Genomic DNA, 27,058 nt, shown 5'->3' with positions numbered 1-27,058 from the left:
TGCTGTTTAAGGATGTCTTTTTATCCTTCAGGACTATCCATACGTAATGGATATCATAGTAAGTATATTTGTGCACCCCTTGTAATTAAATTCCAGGCCACTCAAATTTATTTTATATTCATTTTTATTGTTGGATTAGAATGATGTAGTTTGTTCAATTCAATTCAATTCAATTCTTTAATTTAATTTAATTTAATTTCTTAATTTAATTTGTTAATTTGCAAAAATGTTATTTTATTGTATGTAGAGCCCATCAAGAGCTGAGTATTTTACTGCAGTTCTATTGTGCCATTGACCATAATGAAGAAACTCAGTTTATCAGGACTGTAAGATGGCTGTTTGGAAGGACTCAACTTCGTACAATTGATGCTTAATATAGGACTGTTCTGAATATATGTACAGTGTGTGTGTGTGTGTGTGTGTGTGTGTGTATAGTTTGTTAGTTAGTTGGTTAGTTTGCAAATCTCTACCAAGGCTATATATTATTTGTGAAAGTTTAGGCTCTTTATTTCTTTCTCAGTCATGGTGTTATTATTTTTATAAGATTAATTTATTTCACAGATGGGCAACTGAGGCATGCATGTTAAATTCAAGTTCATAGAGGAATGTTGGAGAGATGGTCTTACCAATATGGCAACACAAAAGTAGTCTACCTGCATCTTGTATAGCAACAAACCTTTGCCTAGCAATAGCAAAGCAGGATGCACAAATGCAATCTAAAATCATAAGTGCAAAGAAAAGGTTGTTGTGATGTTGTTACCATGTACACCATTACAAAAGCTGTCTTAACTTGTTCAGTGACTGTTCAAAATTACGACAGCAGGGACTTACAACTGGTCCATAAAGTTGCAGCCGTCGCAGCATCCCCATGGTCAAGCGATCACGATCCCAGCACTTAGTCACCCAGCTTGTGAGTACAGTGTTGCAGTGAGCCGTGGACATGTGATTGCCATTTGCGACCTTCCCTGCCAGCTTCCCACATGCAAAGTCAATGGGGAAGCTGGCAGGGGAGGTCACAAGTCACTCCCATAAGTCGCTCCCGCCGCTTTTTCTGCCGAGGAGCCCTACTACAGAGTAAAATATCCCAGAGATCTTGTACTCCATAGCACCCCTTTGGCTGCTTGCACTCCATAGTGCACGCACACCTGCCGCACTCCCCACCCACCCACGTCTATAGCGCATGCCTGCCCACAGCACCCCCTGCCCACAGCCTTCCCCGGCCTACCCGCGTTCCCCAGCGCCTCCTTGCAGCCCCCATTGGCCCGCCCACGCTCCCCAGTGCCCACCCGCAGCATCCTCACCTGCAGCATTCCCCCCACCTCCACTCCTTTGCCTGGAACTCTTGCCTCTTCCTGCTTAATGATCTGTGTGGTCCTGGGGTTATGACAGGAACTGGGACTACTGTCACTAAGCAATGTGGTCACGTAACATCGCACTTTACAACCACATCACTTAGCAATGGCAATCCTGGTCCCAATTGCCGTTGTAACTCGAGGACTGCCTGTTTTACTAAAAAAGGACTAATTGTCTGAGCATAAGCAACCACAGAGTGTTCTCACTATGCACAATTATCAGCAGCAGTCAACAAAAGACAGAGAGGCAATACCAGTTTTAAGGGACATCTAAGAAGAATGAAGCAAGTGGCTATATAGGACATGAAGGATCATAGAATTCACAGACTCTACAGTTCAAAAGGGCCATTTAGGTGATTACATTTAACATTCAAAAGTATGAATGGAGAGCAATCCAATGACAACCTACCAGTGCTGCTTTGGATGGTCCTCACAGTGGTGGTTGTGCGAGGTGGAGATGAGGATCTCAAAGACAGACATTCATCATCCTGGGAACAGCCCTTTTCGATTGCTCGCACATAGCTGTGGCTCCTCATGCGGAAACACCCAGGCATCGGCAGATCCAGGGCCTCTACTGCCTGAGACTCTAGTTCGCTGAATACAGACTCACAGACTGATTCAAACTGGCCATTTACTTCCATCTCACTCACCTGCAGGCAAAAAGCATGCAGTTTAATTACATCCAATCATAATCAGTAGAAAGTGCAATTTGCAGCACCAAGTAGCACCATGAAGAAGAGGGAACAAAATTTTATTTTCCCACTGTGAAGTATCACAAAATAGGGTAGAAGTTATATAAAACATTTCCTCTTGGGTTTGTAAGTTTTTGAAATATATAAGGATATACTGTAAGTGGAATATTTTCATGTTCCATTACAAATAGAAATCTCTTTATTTTTCAGTTCTCTACAGCATGATACAAACTGTCCATATTAATTGCAAAAGTACCAAAGAAAGACATGAAACTTCAATTACGCCAAGTTTCTAAGTCAAATGCGTAGAATGCACTTGATGCCAAAAAATCCACCTGGATTTTTTTAAAGCATGTTATATAAAGGGACAGGAATCAATACAATAAATCAATGAAACAGTAAACTGATATAGGGAATGTATGATTAAAGAATAGTGAGTGGTTAGTAAATAAGAAGGTGACAAAATATTGTGGTTGAAGACAAATTACTAACGGAGTTTGTTATATTTCAGGCAAACATTTATGTCAATCACTCACACAAGTCCTCCACATTGGCTTATGACTATTGTCATGGGATGCATTATGCAATATATATGTTTTTCTCACATATTTGCTATTCTTTGCATTTTGGAAGATCTTTATACATTTTAATGCTGAAGATGTACCCAGAGATTTCATTTCCTATAGACGGGGTTTTTTTTTTAAAGGCAAAATTCCAGTACAACAAGGCAATGAACAGTGGCAACAGTACTGTCTAAGAGGCAATAAGATGCCATGGCCAGTGCAGGACTGCTGTTTAAAACCATCATGGTACGTCTCTTTCTGCCTTTCCTCTCTGATATGCTATAGACTTCACTACAAGCACTGCTAGTAGTCTCTGTAGAGACTTCTGCACAGAAAAAATGCAAATGTTGGAAAGTCATTACTAAGATAACGTTTTCTATTTGTTCAAGAACATGCAAGAAAATTAGGTGCAGGGTGTCTGTTGCTGCTTACAAAGGTTTTCCTTAACTTCTAAATGATAAAATTCTGAACATGCTGCTAAGATCCAGCAGTGAACCTCTTAAACCCTGAAGTAACTTATATGCTGCAAGTTGCTACTAGTGACATAAAAGCCTATTAAACAATTGAGTTTCAAATCCAAAATAAGACTGACAGATCATTTATATTCAAAGACAATATGGAAGCCAACCATGTAATAACCTATTATGTCACAGTATTCTGTTGACTTCACTATCCATCCTAAGAGATCCATAGCTTTCCTTGTGATTTAGTGAGGAAACTATTTTATATGAATATAGAAGAGTCCCTGGGGTTCTCTGTGTGTGGATAAGATTCCTTAAATATAAGTATCTTTCTTTTCAGCTGCTTTACGTCAGGATTTCAAGCTTTCAATGGTGGGTGTATTAGTAGAATCAGGAATAAATTAATCATGGTATTGCCAGCTTGCCTCGGTACAGAAAGGGTTTTCTTGATAATATAAAATCACTGGAGAATAAAAGGAAATGTATGCCCAAATAATTTCCCCTTTGTCTTCTGAAGTAAGAATACTTCAAGTTATTTTTCATGAGTGGCAGGGACAGAAATAAAATTGCTTTGTTTAAAAAGGAAGCAAATTAATTCTACAACTCAAAAACAGATAAAATACTACAAAATTCATGCACAGAATTACAAGAAATAGTAACTTTATGTGCAATGACTAAAATATATGCTTCTGTTACATTCCAATTTCTCTTACAAGTACAATCCCATTGAGCCTAATTTTTAAAAAGTGTAATTAACAAATCCTTTAAAACGTTCACTTTAAAACAAAACAAGATAGATACAGCATTCACAAAATCAAAATAACTAAAATATTTAAAACAGGATATATTCAACAAAAGTGATCAAATCAAGAACTTGTGAGTTGCCCTGAGTTGGTAGGATATGGGCAACAGTTGTTGGCTTGTAATGTAGTCTCTTAAAGATCCTTGGTTGTACAGAATAGCATAAGCCTACTTAGTATAAAATTGGACTGTAGTTGTATTTATGGCATACTGGCCAAAATGTACAAGAACCAACTGGTACTGTATATTACAAAAAAGGATTATGATTGAATAATGGTTGAATAATGATTGAATAATGACACAATGGGTGGAAGAGACCAATATCTATGGCCCTATCTGGTGACCACCATAGGTATAGATTGCAACTTGGAATTTAAGAGAAGATCATGAAGACTATGAATTGACAAAAGGAAAGGAAAAACAAGTACAGTAGATAGACTGTATGTCTATGTCGCTAAGATAAAAAGGAAGAGGAAGGATGTAATACATCTGAATGAAGGTAGTCTGATCTTGTGGATTGAAGCTGATTAATATAGTACATGCAAGGAAGTTAAGGTATAGGTTTGATTATGAATGAAAGAGGTAAAATTCAGGTCAGAAAGTATGAATTGGTGTCATCTAGGTTGCTGTGGTGTGCATGAAAGGAGGAATTTGTAATTGGAGTCACTTGAATGTTATGCTCCAGTGAATGGTGTTATGCTCCTGAGGAAGTAGGCAGCATCCTAGGGAAAGTAGCTCAGCCACCTGTGTTTTAGATTTGTGTCCCCAGGGCTGCAACTGGGGGGGGGGGCAAGAGGGGCATGTGCGCTGCGCTGGGGGGTCGCCAAAATGAGCACTGGGTGGGCACCAAAATGGGCATAGAATCCATGTTTGTCCTGGGTGACACAGACCCTAGTTGTGGCCCTGTGTGTCCCTCCTGACTGGTAAAAGCCTTGTACAAGCATGTTACTCACCTGACTAATAGTGCTCATTGCCCTCATGTAGCTCTCATTCCGGGAACGGAACTTAGGAGAGGTAAGCAGAGCCGCAGGGTCCAAGCTATCCAAACTCCTATTGATTGAAACTTCACTCACTGCCCTCAGGTAACTGTGGCTTCGGATCTGAAGCTTTGGAGAATGTTCACTGGATATCCTTAAAGGGGAAAAGCAACAATAAGTCACTGTGCCATATCTACTTTTCATCTATGATAATTAAGGACAATATTTTCTATCACAGCGAAGCAACCACCAAAAAATTCACAAACAAAAAACTGACCCAGTGACCCATAGCTATATGTAAACTTAGAATGCAGCCTCCAGGAAGGGGGCTGTTCCTATTCATTTGTTCAAATAATCTTTCTGAGTCTGAGGACAAACTGTCAAAACAGTATCATCTGGGTTTGTTTTCTTTCCCTCCCATCCAAGTCTGTTTTCTCTGCCATTTTTTGCTTCTTTTGTGATGTTGTTTTTGTATATTCTGTGTTGTTTCTTTGTTTTTTTAAATGTTTTTAATAATTTGTAAACTACCCAGAATCACTGGGAGTTGGCCAGCAAATACATTTAATATATTATTAGTAGTAGTAGTAGCAACAGTATCTGCACTAGAGTTATTGACAGCATTTTTTTCTGAGTGTGTGTCTTCAAGTCAGTTTTTGACTCCTGGCAACTGCTTGGATTAGTCCCCGCAGTTTTCTTGACAGATTTTTCAGAAGTGGTTTGCCATTGCCTACTTCCTAGGGCTGAGAGTGACTGGCCCAAAGTCACCCAGTTGGCTTTCATGCCTAAAGCAGGACTAGAACTGATGATCTCCTGGTTTCTAGCCTGGTGGCTTAACCACTACACCAAACTGGCTCCCATTGACAGCAATATTATAGCAATAATAATATTGACAACATGTTGTAAAGCAAGACACAGTTCTATCATGACAGACTGAGAAGCAAAGGCAGTAATCTAACACAAAGGGCATACAGAGGCTGTCTTTTTTTTTTTAAAGAAAATAAGTAGATTATAGAAACAAGTTGACTTCTTAAAGTGTTCTCTTTAAATTTTTCAGACAAGGATTGTAACTGTGCCTGAAGTGTCTTCAAGCTACAATCCTTAGTTAACACTGAGAATATGCAGAAAAAAACATTTCAACAAAGCATTTATTACATAATTTCATGCAGCCATTTCTCTAGAAATCTTAATTGATGTTACAGGTAGTCCTTGTTTAGCAACCATGTTTGGGACAGGCAGGACTGTTGTTAAGCGAAGCAGTCACTAAGTGGGAAATCATGTGATCATGACTGTGCTTTCCATTTTCCCACTCCCCTGCCCTTTGGAATGCTCACCAAGGTGCTGTGATAGCTGCTTGAAACTGACAAGAAGTTTCACACCTTCAGCTTTCGTGTGCCTCCTAACCATTCCCCTGTCCTTTGGAATGCTGGGTCAATTAGCAAGAAGTGAATTAATGTTTGTATTTGCATTCATTGGAGAGGAAGGGATTACAAGAGAGTAAGCAGGCACACAATGGGAAATACATGTTGAAAGCAATAAAGCCCATTGTATTTCCCATTGTGTGCCTGATTACTCTCTTATAATCCCTTCCTCTCCAATCACTCTACTCTGCAAGAGTGGGGAAAAAGGAAAACAGCAAGACAGGCACAGGACAATGCATACTGACTATAATGGTGGTCATGTGACTGAGGGATGTTGTGAAGATCATAAATACAGGCATTGTTCATAAAGTTATTTTTTTCAGCACCGTCATAACTTTAAATGGTCACTGAACAAGGCAGTCAGTAAGCGAGGACTACCTGTATGTCAGAAAATAGTGTGATAGAATCACTGTGTATAACAGTGCTTTTCCTGAAACCTTCTGAAAGGCTTGCAGGAAAAGCAGAAAAGATTTAGTGGCAAGAATTAGATTTGCAATCCAGAGTCTTCCTACAAAGCATAAAGTGAAAAAGCATATTTTACAGAGGAGATGTGGTGAAGACAGGGAAATTTTTACTTTGCAGAAAATATTTAATCAGGAATTACAGTTTTGGAGATAAAAGTTTTATGAAAAAAAGTGGTGGATATGATTAAGGGTAAGTAATAGTTTCTTCCTAGTATTAGAAGATGGAGTTAGATCAGCACTCCAATCATTATGAAATTGGGAAGCTACAGGAATTGATGGAAGTATGGTAAGCACCTGAAGAAGAATCTGTAAAGATTCTAACCAAAGTATGCCAGCAAATCTAGAGGTCAAGAGATTGAATGTCAATCTATGTACCAATACCAATACCCCCCCCCCCAAAAAGTCTTAACAGACTGGGCAAACTATTGTACAATATTCTTAATTTCACATGCTAGGAAATAATGCTTAGGAACAGCCAATGCAGATTAAAGCCTTACATGGAAAGGAAGATGTTCAAGCTGGCATTAGAAAAGGCTGAAGAACATGAGACATTATTGCTGATGCATTCTGAATATCCGAGAAAGCTAAAGAATATAAAAAAGAAATCAACATGTGCTTCATGGATTATAGAAAGTCCTTTGATTGTATTGATCATGTCATGGAATATGCTGAGAAAAATGTGAATCCCAGAAATTCTCATTGTCCTCATGTGTAACTCATATACAGGACAGGAAGCCACAGAAGCCACACAGGAACATGGCGAAGCAGAACGGCTCCAGGCTGGCAAAAGAATGAGACAAGGCTGTACACTCTCCTCTCCCCTGTGTACTTTATTCAATTATTTATTGAATAAATAATACATTTATTCAACCTGCTATATATGTGGAATATATTTTGAAGGAAGTTGAATTGGAAGAAGGTGAGTGTGGTTTTAAAACTGGAGGAAGAAACATCAGTAACTTGTGATATTCTGATAGCTGACAATGCAAGTGATCTGCAGGCTCTAGAAGTCAAGGAGAACAGTGAAAAAGGGACTAAGATTAAATACAAAGATGACCGAAGTAATGACAACAGGTAGAACAATCAGCCTTAGAATTGACAGTGAAGATATTGAAGTGGTGGATAGACGCTGCCTTTTAGGATTAATTATCAACTGTAAATGAGCCAGCAGTTAAGCAAAATGCTGCAGACCAGAACTTGGTAGAGTAGCAATGAAGGCTTTGAAAAAGATATTTAGATGCCAGGATATGTCTATACCTACAAAGATTGAATCTGTGCAGGCAATGGTTTTTCCTTTCACTTTGAAAGTGAAAGTTAGACTTTGAAGAAGCAGGATAGAAAAAAAATGATATTTTTAAATGTTATGTTGGACAAGTGTCCTGAGAATTCCATGGACAGCCAAGAAAACAAATGGATCATTGAACAAATCATTCCAGAGTTCTCATTCAAGGCACAAATGACCAGGATCAAATTATTATACTTGAGATATATTATGCAAAATGCTAGGTCTCTAGAGAAGCCTATAATGCTGGGAAAGGTGGAAGGAAAGAGAAGAAGAGGACAACCAGCAGTAAAATGGAAGGACTCAATTACAGTGGTGATAGGTGGACTGTTGGAAGACCTGAAGGACCAGGGTGGGGACAGATCATCCTGAGAAGTTCTGTCTATGTGATTGCTAAGAGTCGGCACTGATCTGATGGCAGATAATGAATCAATAGCTTCTTTCTAGGAACTACTCATGTATCTCAAGATAAGACTGGGGATGCTTGTCATTGAACAGTGCGTTCCAGTTTAAATGCTATAATATGAATTAGGCGGAGATTGTCAATGACTGGTCACTCGAGCTTTAACTCAATCACGACCCATAAGCAAATGCCTATAAATCTATTTAATGAAGTGAAGCGTCCAGTACAGAATGAAAGCTGCGAATGGCATTTCCCGCACATTCTACAATTTAAATTCATAAAAGCTTCTAATTCCCCCCCACTACCCCCATAGGTATGCGCCCCTCCTCCTCATGCCAGGTTTCTTGCCCATTGACCTTGGGTCAGGGAGCATCTAGCCCAAACAAAATGATTCACACTCCAGTCCAGCTCCCCCTCCCTGCCGGTGACTCGTGGTCTGACATGGGTTACTAGAAGATGGATGTGAGTCCAATAAGATGCTCTGGAAACATTTGATTGGGGAGCCTGACAGAGATTATCTTTTAATAATTTGTAACCAGTCTTATGGGAAGCAATTTGAATCTGCAGTTTGGCAAATTCCAAAGGAAGCATCATGCCATCCCAGCCCTCAATTCTATGTGAGATTAAAAAGATGAGCTTTAATCAAAAGACATATATATTGTTTTATTCTTTGTTTGAAACATGAAAATGCCCAAGGCTAATGCTATGAAACTGTAATCCTAATTTTGTGGTGTGTCCCTTCGAGTCAATGTTGACTCCTGGCGACTCCCTGGACTGGTCCCTGAAGTTTTCTTGGCAAGATTTTGGAGGTGGGTTGCCATTGTCTCCTTCCTAGGCTGAGAGAGACTAGCCCAAGGTCACCTGGCTGGCTTCATGCCTAAGGCAGGACTGGAATTCACAGTCTCCACATTTCTAGACCATTGTCTTAATCACTACAACAAAACTGGCTCTCATTCCTAATTCTGCATGAAAATAAATTAATTACAAACTATGACAAAACCTCATGATGGTGACTTGAAGATTGGATGACAGGAAACATGCTATTCAAATGGCACCTGGAAACAGCAATCCAGCTCAATGGGAGTTGTAACTTGGATATGAATTCCTTTCTGAAGAATACACATTATTCAGTAGACTTTTTAAAAAGATGCTTTTCCAGAATTGGTTTGCCAGCCTCCTCTTTACTGTTTCTTGGCATGGTCAGAGCACGATTTTTCTGTTCTAAAAAACTAGGGTTCATTTGTAGGGTGATTAAGTACTTTTACCCAACAATACCCACAGAGATTTGTACTACCCTGCATATACCTGGCAAATCTGCTGTTCTGACAGCCAGATGATTGCTGGCTTATATAATACAATCTGATATAACTCATTATATATAAAATAATGGATAATGGGTTTTGAACAGACCTGTTGCTTAATGATGGATGATGTATACTTACATGATGAAGTACAAAAGCCTAAAAGAAAAACTAGAATGATTTCTATTCATTTTTTTCTGTGTCTTATTCATCTCCTGTCAACCATGTACAGTAATTCTAAGAACTATTATTTTAATCAAGATGTAGCATAGGTTGAAACATAAACTTATTCTTTAAACACACACACATACACACAGACTTAAGGCAGACTACTGTAAATAAAAGCAATTTCAAACACTGATTTAGTGTGAAACCAGTGTTTTCCATATGCAATTCATGGATTTTCCAATGAATGTACATTCTGATTGTGCATCTTAAAATGTGCATACTAATCAGGAGCTATCATAAATAGAAAAAAACATTCAGTTGGCAACCTATTCAAAATAATTGATAATTTAGTTCATTTGTCTTTGGTGCTGTATAATTTTATCTAGCTGAGAAAGAGAGGAGAATTGAATGAATTTCTGTGGGGCTCTCTCAGTACAAGGATTTTAAAAATAAAGACAGATATTCTGAATATGATAAAAGTGGTTTGCATTCTTTGGGGGATATCAGGCAATACATTATGTAAATATTATTGTGTGGGTCTCCATTTCTTGTTTTTAGTTAAAAACACACAGAAGACCAATTCACATTGGAACTAGCAAGACGGGGTTGCTGTTTATTCGTTCAGTCACTTCTGACTCTTCGTGACTTCATGGACCAGCCCACGCCAGAGCTTCCTGTTGGTCGTCAACACCCCCAGCTCCCCCAGGGACGAGTCCGTCACCTCTAGAATATCATCCATCCACCTTGCCCTTGGTCGGCCCCTCTTCCTTTTGCCCTCCACTTTCCCTAGCATCAGCATCAGCATCTTCTCCAGGGTGTCCTGTCTTCTCATGATGTGGCCAAAGTATTTCAGTTTTGCCTTTAATATCATTCCCTCAAGTGAGCAGTCTGGCTTTATTTCCTGGAGTATGGACTGTTTTGATCTTCTTGCAGTCCAAGGCACTCTCAGAATTTTCCTCCAACACCACAGTTCAAAAGCATCTATCTTCCTTCTCTCAGCCTTCCTTATGGTCCAGCTCTCGCAGCCATATGTTACTACAGAGAACACCATTGCTTTAACTATGCGGACCTTTGTTGTCAGTGTGATGTCTCTGCTCTTAACTATTTTATCGAGATTTGTCATTGCTCTTCTCCCAAGGATTAAGCGTCTTCTGATTTCCTGACTGCAGTCAGCATCTGCAGTAATCTTTGCACCTAGGAATACAAAGTCTTTCACTGCTTCTACATTTTCTCCCTCTATTTGCCAGTTATCAAACAAGCTGGTTGCCATACTCTTGGTTTTTTTGAGTTTTAGCTGCAAGCCAGGTTTTGCACTTTCTTCTTTCACCTTCATCATAAGGCTCCTCAGTTCCTCTTCGCTTTCAGCCATCAAAGTGGTATCATCTGCATATCTGAGATAGTTAATGTTTCCTCCAGTGATTTTAACTCCAGCCTTGGATTCCTCAAGCCCAGCATGTCACATGATGTGTTCTGCGTACAAGTTGAATAGGTAGGGTGAGAGTATACAGCCCTGCCGTACTCCTTTCCCAATCTTAAACCAGTCTGTTGTTACGTGGTCTGTTCTTACTGTTGCTACTTGGTCGTTATACAGATTCTTCAGGAGGCAGACAAGATGACTTGGTATCCCCATACCACTAAGAACTTGCCACAATTTGTTATGGTCCACACAGTCAAAGGCTTTAGAATAGTCAATAAAACAGAAATAGATGTTTTTCTGAAACTCCCTGGCTTTTTCCATTATCCAGCGGATATTGGCAATTTGGTCTCTAGTTCCTCTGCCTTTTCTAAACCCAGCTTGTACATCTGGCAATTCTCGCTCCATGAATTGCTGAAGTCTACCTTGCAGGATCTTGAGCATTACCTTACTGGCATGTGAAATCAGTGCCACTGTTCGATAGTTTGAACATTCTTTAGTGTTCCCCTTTTTTGGTATGGGAATATAAGTTGATTTTTTCCAATCTGATGGCCATTCTTGTGTTTTCCAAATTTGCTGGCATATAGCATGCATTACCTTGACAGCATCATCTTGCAAGATTTTGAACAGTTCAGCTGGGATGCCGTCATCTCCTGCTGCGTTGTTATTAGCAATGCTTCTTAAGGCCCATTCAACCTCACTCTATCTACTAAGAGTACATCTCTTTTAGGCGTGTTGTCCAGTAGGTGCTGCAGATCCTCATAGAACTGCTCTACTTCAGCTTCTTCAGCATCTGTGGTTGGGGCGTATATTTGGATCACTGTGATGTTAGATGGCTTGCCCTGAATTCGAATTGAGATCATTCTGTCATTTTTTGGATTGTATCCAAGCACTACTTTAGCCACTTTACTATTAATTATGAAGGCTACTCCATTTCTTCTGTGGTCCTCTTGTCCACAGTAGTAGATCTGGTGGTCATTTGAAGTGAAGTGGCCCATTCCAGTCCATTTCAGTTCACTGATGCCCAAAATGTCTATCTTAATCTTGACATCTCACCAATAACCACATCCAGTTTGCCCTGGCTCATAGATCTTACATTTCAGGTTCCAATGGTGTGTTGATCCTTAGAACATCGGATTCGCCGTTCACCACCAGGACCCTCAGCCACTAGCCGTCCTTTCGGCTTTGAGCTAGCTGTGTCATCATGTCTGGGGCTAGTTGAACTCATCCTCTGTTCCTCCCCAGTAGCATTTTGACCATCTTCCGACCTGGGGGTCTCATCTTCCAATGGTATACCGACATATCTCTGGTTGTACTGATCCATTTAGTTTTCACGGCAAGAATACTGGGGTGGGTTGCCATTACCTTCCCCAGGGATCGCATTTAGTCTGACCTCTCTGTCATGACCTTCCCGTCTTGGGTGGCCCTTCACGGTTTAGCTCGTGGCATCATTGAGGTGCTCAAGCTCCAGCACCATGACAAGGTAATGATCCTTTGCTGAAGAGCAAGATGGGGAGAGTAAATTTAATTCCATTGCCCCCCTAAATTATCCACACAGCATAAAAAACAAACTTGTCTTAAAATACTGTGTGAGCAGGGGCATAGAATTTATAGATTGACTTTAAAAAAAAGAAGCTACATGTCACATAATGAATATAAGGTATATGTACGTTCAAACTATTTCCAACATGCACTGAAGTATCTGTGCTTTTTCCCTATGAAAGTTTTCAAACACTCAGCTGAAATGTGTATAACTTTCTACAAGAAAAGGCAAGCACTTAACTTAGCAGAACATTATTTCTTCTTGAGATGATAGTAAATTTCCAAGCAAACAGCATGGATGTGCTATAAATATTTATAATATATAAAAATGTACTACAGTGTACTTTAAAAAAATAAAGGATGGCATTATTGAAAGATATAAATATATAGGATAGTATCTACAGATCTTAGAACAAATGCTACTTATGGTAGGAAACCTACAGTAATGAATACAAAGCTTTTTAAGTTAGGCTTTCTAACCACAGAAATTAGGCATTTTTTCTGCATGGGAGTCATATACAAGGAATCTATTCAATAGTTTATATTTAAGAAACATTGGTGCAAATTCTGCCACTCATACTAACTGTAACTACAGGAATTTTTAAATAAATATGTATGCCTCGCCTATAATTAAAAAGGATGGAAATGAGATTATGCCAGATGGTGATGTTGCTGCCTGCCCCAACTGCTGGTGCACTTTGCAAGTATGAGAAGGCAGAGTAATCATATATACTGTTAGAAGCATTTTCATCAAGTAGGATACTCTGTTTGCTTAAAAGGGATCAAGGACTTGGCAGTGCAGGAATCACACCAAGCTCTCAGGCTTTACTTTAACGTGTTGGGTGTCCATTGAAGCCCCATGCATGCTTCAGTCAGAAGGAGTTGGACATGAGTCTTTTTCAGTGAATAGCAGTGAGGAAAACCATTTTCTCTCTCTCTGAAATGAATCTCCTCTGTTCACTGAGAAATTAAGGATTTACAAAGTTCTGGAAACAAAAGAAAGAAGAGACACTGATTGCGTTCAGTTATGAAAGATATGAAAAAGCATTGAGGAAAGAACCTGTGGACCCATCCTTGACTGAAGAAAACCAAGAGGCCATTTCATGTTCTGATTTTATCATCATTCTAAAACATGCATTGGACTGATTTCTGAAGTAGCCATTTGATGTCAACTTGTTTTGCTGAAAATGATGACGTGGCAATTGCACATGTAGTGTTGACTGCCAAGAGGCAACAGCCACAGATATATGTGCATAAATCCAACTGTGGCTGTCCTTTATGGAAGCTAATTACAAACACTTTGTCTAAAAGTACCCAAAAAGAAAGCTGTCTTTGAAATAGGAACATCACACTTTTCTCTAACCTTTAAAAGCTGTTCTGTCTTCCCTCAGTGGAATTGCAAGATCCCATCTGTTCATATTTTTAACTGCTCATCCCGTCAACACTCAGCAACCAGGTCAAATTGCCACAAATGGAGGCACTTTGAAATTATACATAGGAGGACTATACTGTTATAAGGAAATGCAAATCAACATCTAAAGTTCAGTGTGGAGTAATAGATTATAAGGCTGGGCTGCATGGAACTACAAGCTTCTTTTCTCCACTCTCTCTTTCAAGACTGCTTGGACAGAAATAATCTTAAGAGAACAGATGATTGGCAAGGAAAGGATTAAGTATTAGTGGTGTGAAGGTCTACTCTCATCTAATTTGAACTAGCAAATCAAGTCAAATTGATTTTTTTGAATCATTGAACTGATTCAGAGACATCTGATTCAATCAGGAGATTCAGTGATGTTGCCTTTGGAACAAATATTTGAATCAAATCTTTGCATAAACCTATCAAGTCTCTTCTCTCTCCCTTATGCTATCAGTCTTGGTTCAGTCTGAAGTCGATTTCTGCTGATTTTCTTAGTAAGTAAAGCCCAGGGACACAGGAATCACAGTATAGCCTCTTCCTCCCCCATAAATATGTTGTATAAAAATTAGTTCTTGAATGGACTTTGACTCAGCCGGGTGTTACGATGTCTTTGGACCCCATGCAATCTAATAATACAACAAAAGAAAGCCCATCCTGCAAACCCAGATAATGGTTTCCATTTAAAATAAACCAGTATCAATATTCAAGGTTAATACAAATGCTAGTAGCCAAGCTATGATTATTAGAACTCAAATTGTCTATTTGCCCATCTCCTTTATTAACATCAGAATATACTGTATTCAGAGGCTTAATTTTAACCTTAAAGTAAAATAAACTGAAAGTAAACACTGAAGGAGACTTAGAATAGGCATGTAGAATTGAATGTATTTTTAACTGCATGAGCCATAATCCAACAGGGAGAAGGATTACATTACTAATGCATGTGCACTGTATCACATTACTTTAAAGGGGTGTACACAGAATTGTCACCTTACAGAAAGATGCTAGAGTTCATTCTGTTCTGAAATATGATGGGAGTAGAACACCCAAATTTGCTGTCTATGGTATCCATGTCAGAGTTATTTTATATACTTAATAAGAGAACATGTACTTTTTGGTTGTATTAATTATATCAGCTTCTAGTCCAGTTCATTACAGGGATCAGTTCAAAGATCTGATCATGATTTGGGTCTGGGTTACATGAAACCCTGCGTTCTCTTGAATAAGCTGACAATGTTGAAATCATTCAGAAACTCCTCCTTCTGTTCCATATTAAAAGTATCATGTTCATTGTATACTTTGAGTATAGTATTACATCAATTATCACAACTTTTTTGAACATAAAGAGAAAAGGCCTTTATTGCAAAAGTTCTTGAGTACTGATGAACAGGTGCCAAGTTCAAAAAAGAGACAATAGAAGTTTTGTGGGTATGTGCGGTGGTTGGCTGATCGCAGAATAGATTTTATTGTCACCTCTTCTAGCCAGCTCCAGATAACCTAGGTTGGGCATAGAACTAACTGTATTTCTGCAGAAATATTTTCCATAGGAAACGGATACAAGTGGAACCTTTCCTGCACTCTTTTTGCCAGTGCAATAGTTTTTCTTATCAAAGAAGAGAACGCAAGGAGGAATTCTCTCAGATAACCTCATATCTAGCACAGTTGGGAAGGAGGGAAGGACAAGGTTATATTTGCATAGGCATATGAGTGCATATGCTTGGTGTGTGCATATGTACAGCTTTCTACCCTGGGTAATACATATAGCTTTCATGCCAAAACATTTGCCCACACTTGCATTAAAACTAATGGACAATGGAGAATTTCAGAATTCTGGAACAAGACTGCAGAGCTGCAATTCAATGTATATGCAAAAAACCATGAATGTCATGCTGCTGGCAAGTCAAAAGACACTCTAATTTTGCAGTTGCTAATCTTCTGAATGACAAATTCAAAGTGGAACATATTACAACAATATAAAGCAAAATTGGTAAGGTGAAATGGCTGTTAGGGTCACATCCACTAAGAGGAGAGACAACCTTGTCAGCAGTAGAGATAATGAAAGATGATCCTGGCACCAGTTGCCTTCAAGAAAAGCTTGACTGCAATCAGTTCTTTATTGACCTCATCAAGTAGTGGAGTAAAACCACTATTGTCCACTTTTGTTTTCATGTAGTTTCAGTTAGCTTGCCTATATCTAGTTCTCAGCCTATCCAGACACAGCAGGTCTTGCAATAATTATATATGTGAAAGCAGCATACTAAAAAGAAAAGCTATGTTGTTATAATAAGGAATCTATTCATCTAATCTAAAGTAATGTATCACATTTGTGTCCTTCCTTTTTTTCAAGGAGCTCAAAAGCAGCTCAGTAGAGATTTAGATAGGGAAAAAAACCCACAGAACAATTAAATATCCTATACGTGAAAGCTGTTGCTCTGATGAAAACTGAAATGACTTTATGCAAGAAAGACAATATAATCTCTGATGTACCATACATTCTATCTTTGTTTAGGCATGGGGAAGGAATATTGAATTGAGGTTTTCTGATTCAACACCAAGAATCAGCAATCTAATTGGAATCTTGGAAGTCAACAACTGGTTATACAAAATATGTCATCAAGAATGGTTTGGATTCTTTGACAAGGTTATGCTACCTTCACAAGAACTGTGAAGAGATGTGGTACATCTTAAAAAAAAAAGGGAAGCATTTAGCAGGTGCCTCACCAGTCTTATCAGTAGGCTATTAAACTAGAATAAAAGGTTGAATGTGGCAAAAGCAGAAAAATAATACTATTTATTAAATTTATATGCTACCCAACTCCCAGAGACTCTGGGAAGAAAGAATATGCAGCCAAGGACTGTGGTCAAGAAAGAAGAAAACAAGGAGAAGCAGAAGACCAGGTTGAAGACTCAAAACCTCAGATGTTTCTACATAGATTCACAGTGTAAGGACAATAAATAGGAAGAACTAGAAATCCTAACTCAGGAAGACAAAAATGATGTGATAGACATAACTGAAACTTGCTGGGATGATACTCATGATAAGTACATGACAATTGAATTTGTTAGAAGATGTAAGATGTAAATTTTATTTGTTAGAAGATGTAAGAAAGAACAAAGAGGTCTACCAGGCTTGATCTAAACCTCAGCAACAGGGACAGATTGGTTGAAGAAGTGAAGGTGATGGATACTTTGGGAGAAAGTAATCATGTTATCCTTGAATTTGTGATATACAGAGGAGGAACAACTGAGAAGAGTCAGGTCTGCATAGAGCTGGTTTTGATGCACTCTGAAGGAAGGTAGGTCAGATCCCACAGCTTCAGATCCAGGAGGAATGGGAAATTCAGTGAAATGAAATGCTGAAGGTGCAATTGCAAACAATTTGCACAAGAAGGAAAAAGAGGAAAAAAACTAGAGTGGCCGGTGTGATACATGCAGAGCTCTCTAAAATACTGAAGAGAAAAAGGAACATGTATAGAAAATGTAAGGAAGGAAGCATAACCAATGAAGAATGCAACCTACTCTCTGGAAACTGTAGGAACTCTGTCAGAAAAAGAAAAGCTCAGAATGAGCTGAGGCTTGTGAGAGATATTGAAATTAACTCAAAATAATAGTTCTTTGGGTGTGTTAGAAATAAAAGGAAAGCAAAGACAGTGTAGGTCAACTGAAAGGAAAAAGTAGTTAAGAAGTAATCGGCAATGGTCAGAAGGCAGAACTTCTTGACTTCTATTTTGCATCTATTTTCTCTCAAAAGGGAAATGTAGCCTTAACTGATAATGCCTCTGGGGTAAAAGGGAACTGAAGCTTACGACAGAGAAGGAAAGGATGAGAGAACGTATCTAATTTAAATGAATTCAAGTTTCCAGGGTCAGCTGGATTACATCTCAGGGTACAGAATGAGCTTGAGAGGGTCTCACAAAATTGCTCTTGGTAATCACTGAGAATTCCCAAAGGATTGGTGAGCTCTTAGCAGACAGAAGGACAGCAAATGTCATCCCCATCTTCAAAAAGGGGAGGAAGGAAGATCTGAGAAATTACAGGCCTGCCAGTTTGATATCCATACAGTACAGGGCAAAGTCTTCTAACATTATCAAGCAACATGTTTGTGAGCCCTTGGATAGGCATGGTACAATTAACAAGTCCCAGCGTAGGTTTGTCGCACACAAATTGTGCCAGTCTAACTTTATCTTATCTTCTTCTCGAATACAGTTACTAGCATAGTATCAAGGAAGTGCAGTATATAAAGTGTACCTGGACCTCAACAAAGTATTTTACAGAGTGCCTCATGATATTCTCCTGAATAAAATGGTGAAATGTGAGCTAGATTATACCACTCTTCACAGTTGTCTGAATAAATACCCAAAGACTGCTTATTAATGTCACCAACTTGGAGGGAATTTGCAATAGTGTGCCAAAGGGCTGTGTCTTCAGCCTTGTGCTGTTAAACATTTTGTTTTGGATGAGGGAGTTAAGGGGATACTTAGAAAGTCTGCAGATGACAGAGAACTAGAAGGGATGTGTCATAGAGTACATGTATGAGTTCAGAGGATTTGACAGACCAGTGCAAGACTCCAGTTTATCTTATCCCTTTATTCAAGCAAATGAGCATCAAAGCAAGCAAGCAAGTTACTTTTTTTCCCCTCAGAAATTTTTAATTTCAGTAGCCTGGCTACATTCCTTAGTAAGTGATAGCAAGAATGATTTATGGTTACAGAAAAATGAGTCCATCTCCACACTTCCTCTTTCATCTCTTTCTGAAGCTTGATTTTTAAACTTGCCTTTCAAAGAGTAATTTTAACCCGCAGTCAAGGCAGAATAGTCTAAAGCCTCTCCAGACATGCATATTTATGGAGTATGATGTGACTTGACTTTATGTTTGAACCATTCTTTTCTGACTCTTCCTTTTCCTAATTTTAGTGGCAATTGCAAAGAGTGGCAATTTTCTCACTAGTTAATGAAAACATTGATTTTTCTGCAATCTTCTGGCACCCCATTATGCCCTCTGCATTGGTTAGTTATTGTCCCTCTATGCTCTTCACCTTTTCTGTTCTTTGGATTGAGTCCAACAATACACTTCAGAAATACAAACACTGCCCAACCCAACTCAGGTTTACCAGCCCCCATTGTTCGTTAATAAAAGTAACAACCCATCTTCAACAACCATTGCTGTCTACTACATTTTGGTTGTTGGCCATTTTTGCAAAAATCTCAATTCCAGTTTTCCTCCTTTCTTTTTCTTCCCAAAGTCTCCTCTGTTGCTAGCTCAATTTCTGTTGCCAGGCCATCTGCAGAAGCTTTTCTGAGAATCGAAAATAACACCTTCCCTCACCTTATTTTCAGCAAAGCTAACACACTACATTTGATTGTGTTCTGGCCTGGAAGCCTAGATATGTGATTAGCAAGCAGGAGGCCATGGCTGAGTACAGGCGTGTCATAGGGTAGCTAACACTTTAAAAGAAAAAGAGAAGATTGAAATGATTTAGACAGGCTTGAGTAGTGGGCTGAAATCAACAGGATAGATTTAAACAGGGAAAAATGTAAAGTTCTGCATTTGAGAAAGAAAAATGAAAGACACAATTATAGGATGGGTGAGGCAAGTCCTCCCATCTTTTGCACATAGATATTGAAATCTTTGAAACTACTCTACATCTCCCACCAATCTTATGTTCCCCATTAATCTCATATAGAACCTTTATTTTGTATGTTCTCATTGTAGCTACTTGTTAGTATAAATCCTCTTAAAGTTTCCTCTACGGTCCCTCAAATCTGATTTTATTTTATGCCAGACTGTCACTTTGATTTTTTTTTGCTCTGACACCTTTGCATAAGCATGGATACAAGCATGTAAATGTACTCCGAAATATAATCCATAAACCTTCCATCTAAACTAGGAAGTCTACTCATGCTCACCCTCACTGATTCAAATATATTTTTATCTTTTCTGAAATTTAAATGCAAACACATTGGCTTACGTATCTTACTCTTGGCATTTAAAAAATATGATCAGGCTGTCTTTCTTTTAGTCTTTCCAACACAACGGAATGTTGGAAAGAAATTGTATAGAGGAATCAGGACTCTGTCTGTCAACATGATAACTCTCTGAAAATGGAACAGAACAGGACTGAATTTGGTGTGGGAGGGAGAATTCAGCTAAAGAAAGATTGAATTTGAAAATGGGCTGTATCGGGCCAGGGGTTGTGGACCAAAGCAAACAACAGCAACAAAAAGAAAATTTCCCTTAGTACATCCTTGTGGGATCGGCAGTTGGGCAGCAGTCCTGAATGGTGCCAACACCTTCTTTCTTTGCCTGAGTCACATGGCCCAGAGCAAAGCTACTATTAAGCAGTCATAAAGAGTTCCAGAAGCTATGATCTGCATGCTTTCCCTACTTTGTTATTATTTCCAAACCCATGAAATATTGGAAAGAAATTACATAAAAGACAAGGGACTCTGTCTGTCTGTCATCACAATAACTCTCCCAAACCTGAACAAATTTGGGATGAGGGGAGAAGATGCCAAAATAATTATTGAATTCAAAAATGTCCCCAATTACCCAGGATCAAAGACCTGATATTACTTGTGTCCTATGAATGAATTGAGTATAGAAGATTATGCATAGACAAATTGCAATGAAATGTGGCTTTTATTGAAACTGTTATTTAAAAATTCATACACACACACAGCTATATATACATGATAATCCCTTATAGATACAATTTATCATGTAATTGCATTGTTTGTTCCTCTCTTTTCCTTTTGTTATTTTTAATGTATTTTTCTCCATTGTTCCTGTTTCGTTTAAATAAATAAATAAACCAAACAAAATTCCACTTTTAAAAAAATGCCTCACGCAGATACAACTTTTCAAAAGTGTAACTTTTAATGCTTCATGGCTAACATCTCAGACTATTTAAATTTTGCTGTGACGCAACTTACCAAAGAAGCTGCTTTATTTATGGGGCTAGGCCTGAATAATAAAAAGGTGAGCAGTATTTGGAGGCCCATCAAAAAGCATGATTTTAACAGATGAACAGAAGAAACAATCCAAGAAAAAAAACCCTACTGAATAAGAATGCAAATATAAATAAAAGTTTCACAGTGTCCTGAAGTTTCTTTTGCAGTTTTGAAATATTGCCAACCAGGGATCATAAAAATATTCTGAATATTAGTAGGAGAAAGATTTCACAGGCAACTTCTTAATTAACACAGCTTTCATTATCACTAATTTTGGGTGAAAAAAACTCCTGGAATTCAATTACACTATTATTTGTTGTAATCTAACAAAACAAAGGAATGACATTTCTGGAGGGAGAAAAGGTGTCTGTGCACTAAGATTTTGTATAAAAGCCCAGCAGGATTAAAGGTTATTAGCAATAACGTTCTACAGTTCTGGTCTGCTACATAGGAAGACAAAAATAAATAGGCACTTCTTTCTCATTGCAAACAGTACTTGAAATATATTTTCTCCAGAGAATACCTCTGTCATCCTGCAAAAACAGAGTCACACACAAACATGGTGGCCAATATATTTCTATTAAGATAAAAATAAAGCTTTTGGATTAAGGTTGTTAGCAGTCACTGATGATGAAGCCAAGTGTGGTCTGCTGAAGGTTAGCACTGCAGCATTACAAGTAAGCCTTATCAGATATTACTCTGAGTCAGAATAATTCTTTAAAATTTTTGAATTAAAATAGAAAATAAAATTTATTTTTAAGTCTCTAAATGTATCAGAGGGAAGATTGCATAGTAACACAAAATTCACTTCATATAAAAATTAGCAAATCTGGAGGCTTTTTGAAAACCGCCTCTTCTTTAGAAACAAATTTGAAAGTATATATTATTATTGTGCCTCATTCATTATCATCAACAATTTTAGTATCAGCCATGTTAAATATTCTTTGGAAAATACTTCCAGGATCTTTTTAAAAACTGAATTGCAACTGATACATTTTCATCCTATATCACTGCAAATCTGCATACTTTAGCATTTTATTGGCAAGAGAAACAGCAACATCTCCACGGAGACGTAACTTCAAGATTTCTCTCTTAAACCAAAAGTCTTCAGTTTTCAAAATTTAAGTATTTTAGAGCTTTGGTTTTGTATCTTGTTGCTGTTTATATATAGCACTTGTAAACTGCTTTATGCACTACATCCTGTAACTTCATACCTATCACCTCTCTAAAGACTTGCTTTCCTCCAACAGCTACTCACTGAAGAGAAAATGGTAGTATAATCATACCATTGCCATTCACTTGGTCCTGAAACTGTTTTTCCATCATTCAAGCCAGGTAATAATTCAAGGATTTAGCCAGCTATGTCTTTTCCTTCTGGCAGATTCATGGGCCATGCTCTACCAGTTCAGGCTGCTAAACCAGAACTATAAACAACATGCATTGGGTCCTACAATTCTGATGAAGCCCTTATGCCTTATATTACTTTTAAATTTGGCTTTTCTTATGCTCAGCCACTCAGTCTACGCTAATGTTCTGATTAGAATTAGACTACTTTGTTGGTTACTTCTCAATCCCCATCCAACCTCATTTGTAGCTGTTGTACTACTTTCTTCATAGCATAACTGGACTACTTACAATCATCATAGTTAAGCCAGAACTAGTCATTAGTTTAATAACAGCTTAATTATAAGATAGCCCTCCAGAACAGGCCAAACACAGTTTACACAAGAGTCTGATGCGACTTCTGGAGTTCCCCACGTGGTGATACTCATCTCCCTCCGTGCTAAAAAAACTACTCTGTCCGTCCTTCCATCCATCCATCCTTCCTTCCCCTTCCCCTTCCCCTTTCCCATTCTGATCCCACATGCTCAGGCTGAAATCCCCTTCCCTTCCATTCCCTTCATTTATGGAAAGCTGAACCTTAATTTTCTCATGTGGTTTATGTTTGCTCCCTGATGTTTAAAAATTTCTTTTCACTCTCATACTGACCTCCCTCACTATAGCATTCACTCTCCCTTTTTTTGGTCACAGAAAAATTCCCAGGCAACCCCTATGATCAAGAGCTCAGTAGAGTAGGCTGCAGCTGTAAAAAAAGGTATTATTGTACATACTGATTATTAAATGTGATCTGGGAGTCTGTGTATATATACAGAAGCAAAGTAAACTATTTTAGTTTTTTTTAATTTTAAAACCTCAATAGATATTAAATAGACATTTTAAAAACCGATTTTGTATTATGAGGCTGCCTTTGGTTCAAAATGCGATGGTCCACCTGTTAGGCGGCATATGTCACCAGGAATATGTTATGCCTGTAGTGCAGGCCCTGCGCTGGCTTCCAATAGGCTTCCAGGTGCAATTCAAACTGCTGTTTTTCACCTATGCAGCCATATATGTCTGGTAACCAGATGTCTCCATGACCGCATCCTCCAAGGACAATGACTCAATTGAATTGATTGTCCTAGGAGAATCTTTTGCTAGTACCCCACTTCTGTGAGGTGAGGAGGACTAAGGCATGGAGATGGTGCTTCTCTGTGGTAGCACGTGATCTTTGGAACAATCTTCCTGTTGCAATCAGGCTGGGCCCTCAGACTGTTTGTTTCAGAAGATGCTGAAGAGGTTGCTCTTCCAAAGGGCTCTTGTGGATTGAACAGTGGCTGTTTGCCTTTTTGTATTAGTGTTGCTTTTCGGTTTTGGTTTGGAGAATTATTTATTTATTATGTTTATCATGAATATTTCAGATTATATAGATTTGTTAATTGCCAGGAGTCATAGAAGATTACAGTTGGTTACATATTGAATAAATGAACAAATAAATGGTAGGTTTCTGGATAGGAGTAAACTGCTGTAAACATTCATTATACAAATCCATGGCCCTGCCCATTTGGAGTGTGGCCCTACCCCCAACCCACGTTTAGAGTGTAATCATTGATCTATTGGTCAAGAGCTAGGCCAGCCATCATCCCAACAGAAACTGCATACCCTTACATTAGCAAGGTGAACTACGCACCAATAATAGACTAGAGGTACCAGCATCATGAATTTTCAAGATCCTAGGCGAATATTCCATGCAAATTTAGCTACCGTGGGATTAATAGGAGTGAATGATAGAGCAAACCTGGACACTTGTGGTTCATACATTGCAGGCATATTAACTGCCATTGCTCCCACAAGTAACTTCCCACTTTAAAGATCTGCATCATACAAACTCTGCATCATACAGACCCAACTGACACCTGCTTTATTAGCTTTTCAACAATAGAGATGAAAATAACTCTATTATCAAAACCTTAATGAAGATTTATGATTTCTGCCTTCACTGCTTGATGGATTTGACCACTAAATACGAATGCTTTTGTTTTTCATATTTTGTCTCCTAATATTTAATTATTTAATTATTTAGATGTTTTAATGTTATTGGTTGTGCTTTGGATTAATTGTTAGTTAATGGTTCTGCTTTGGATTAATTGTTAGTTAACTTGATGGAGAGTTATAGATCTGTAATAGTTTTCATGTTTCTGGATGCACAAGGATGTAAAAGCAGAACATTTTTTAATTTAACTTTTACAGTCTAGTGTGCAAAGTTAAAGAGTCTCTTCATGAGCAAGGGCAGTTTCTATACATGGTAGGCATCTTGGGATTCAGTCTTGATCTATATTTTCTGTATGTGTTAATACTTTTATTGCCTATTGAGGATCAATCTATTGCTGCTTGCATATTTAAGAAGACTTACTTTGATTAAACAATAAAATAATACAGATCTGTTACTCACATAATTAGTATGCACATACTTTCTTACAAGTCATTAGTAATAATGATTTCCTTATAACTTGTACTACATATGTATGTATTTATATAACTCCATGTAATCATAATACATACAGTATATTATTGAAAAGTCCTTTTATTTAAAAGTCCTTTTATTTGGATGTTTTTATGCTGGTTAACACTTTTATTCATTCACTTAAAATCAAGAAAATTATTTTATGTACTGATCTGTATGGGAAGATCATGAAGCTAGGGCAGTGAAAAGAATCAGTTTAATCAGAACAGTTCACTTGCCTGATAATTATTTTTACTGCCCTCCTCCCTTCCCAGCAAACATTGCCATCTGAAGGAAAAAACAACAACAGCTTCTCACTTCCTAGTAGGATAATGGGAGTAAAAGAGCGGAGGTGTGATTTCATGATCACAGCAAGCTGTGTTTTATTCAGAATTTTAACTATAACGTTCAAAAAGTGTTCTGTAACCACATGGAAACCATGGCATGGGGAACAGCTTGTAGGAGGGAGATTGTGAGGTGGGCTAAGGAGAAAATATATTAAAAGAAATCAGAAAGTATTTCTGCTTATGTAATGTGACCACAATGCAGCTCTGATTTTATACTCAAATAAAAAGCACTGAGGATAGTGAAATACTCTGCCTTCTTACCATTCTCCCCCAAAATATGATTTATATTACATGGGTTGGGAATGTCTAGTATTGGGAATCTGAAGTGCAACAATATACTGTGCAGTGAAGGGAATAATGGGGTCGTAAGACTAGAATACATGAATTCATCCCCTACCACTCTAAGTATTACAGAAATTATGTTGCAGTATCTTTTTAATGCAGTCTGTTTTGGGCTGTCATCTGAGATCAAAAAAATCAGTGACAGTTTAGGCAAACTGAAATAAATCCATACTGAATAAAGAATATTCTGATTCGTAAGATGCAGTCACACTTCTTCTGCTTAACAGACCTAATATTTTAGTAATACAAAGATTTCACATTTTTTCTGGATATCTGAAGTGATCCTATTTGCCAAGATGATTAATTCTAGACCTCTAAGATGATTTCCCAAACTCTGCAGAGACTGGTAGAATGATTTTTATATGTAAAAGAAGAAATAAGACTGATATGACTACTAGGCAAAGCTAGTTATATAAGGGAAATTAACTTGCTTCATTTTAACATCAGTTTAGTCAATTTTCACTTCCCAAATCTATATATGAACTAACAGACTAAATCTGTACTTCTAAAAATTTTGCAATACAGTTTACAACTCAAAAATATACAATAAACTTAAAGAAAATCACTTGCAAAAATTAATATTGTGAAAAATAAATATAAAAAATTGCATAATTACAGGAAAAATGTGTCCCAAAAAGATGTATCAGAAGAGTTTAAACTGTATGAGTCTTCATGAACAATTCTGAACATTTTTAAAAATAATACTGATGCAGAAATAGAAATGGACTATGAATTTAAGATTTTAAAAATTAGAAATTATGTGTATCTGTTCCCCATAAGCTATTAGTTGGCTCTGAGGAAAAAGAATTACTATCACCAGGATTAAAACAAAAATTGATTTAATTTTAATAAAAACCAAATTAATTACTATATTGACTATATTAACAAAAAAGGAAGATGATCTGCATTTTAAGCAACTTCTCTCAATAGGAACTTTAAGGAAAGGCAATTGTCACCACTATCATGAAGAAAAGCCAAAAAAGTCAGGGATAGTTAGTATGTCCAATTAACACAGGGATTTCTAACACCTAAGCATTAAGGTTTTGGGGAATGCCTACCATCTTCTCCAATATCTATGCCAAGTGATGGTAATGGGAGATGGAACCAAGTCTCAGATGTAGATGGTGATTATCACATGTATTTTTCTTCTGATGTAATTGGGAACCATGATTTCAACTTACTATTCATAACATGCAATAAACATTATTTCACCCAAACGTAGACAACAACTTAACATATCAACTGGTAACATAGGCACATTCCTACTCATTTCCATGTTTGGTAGTCCAGAAATCTCACCATCTGATCATTTTTGAATTTCTATCCTATAAAAATTATTGTTA

The 27,058-nt window shown here is 37.8% G+C and overlaps 1 protein-coding gene across 2 annotated transcripts in view; it reads right to left on the bottom strand.

The window, feature by feature from the left end:
* Positions 1 to 27,058, bottom strand: part of DLGAP1 (DLG associated protein 1) — a 104,679-nt gene that overhangs the window by 60,496 nt on the left and 17,125 nt on the right. Inside the window, exons 3-4 of one of the 2 annotated variants that reach the window (XM_063299135.1) lie at positions 4,823 to 5,000; positions 1,755 to 2,002 (exon numbers count right to left, since the gene is read on the bottom strand). In XM_063299135.1, coding sequence (XP_063155205.1) covers positions 1,755 to 2,002; positions 4,823 to 5,000 — 426 coding nt within the window. The remainder of the gene's footprint in view (positions 1 to 1,754; positions 2,003 to 4,822; positions 5,001 to 27,058) is intronic. The other variant, XM_063299137.1, reaches the window with a different exon arrangement.

This window comes from Candoia aspera, chromosome 3, assembly GCF_035149785.1.
Source record: "Candoia aspera isolate rCanAsp1 chromosome 3, rCanAsp1.hap2, whole genome shotgun sequence".
Lineage (NCBI taxonomy): Eukaryota > Metazoa > Chordata > Lepidosauria > Squamata > Boidae > Candoia > Candoia aspera.
The sequence above is the reverse complement of the archived record's forward strand: the minus strand, read 5'-3'. Positions and strand labels throughout refer to the sequence as shown.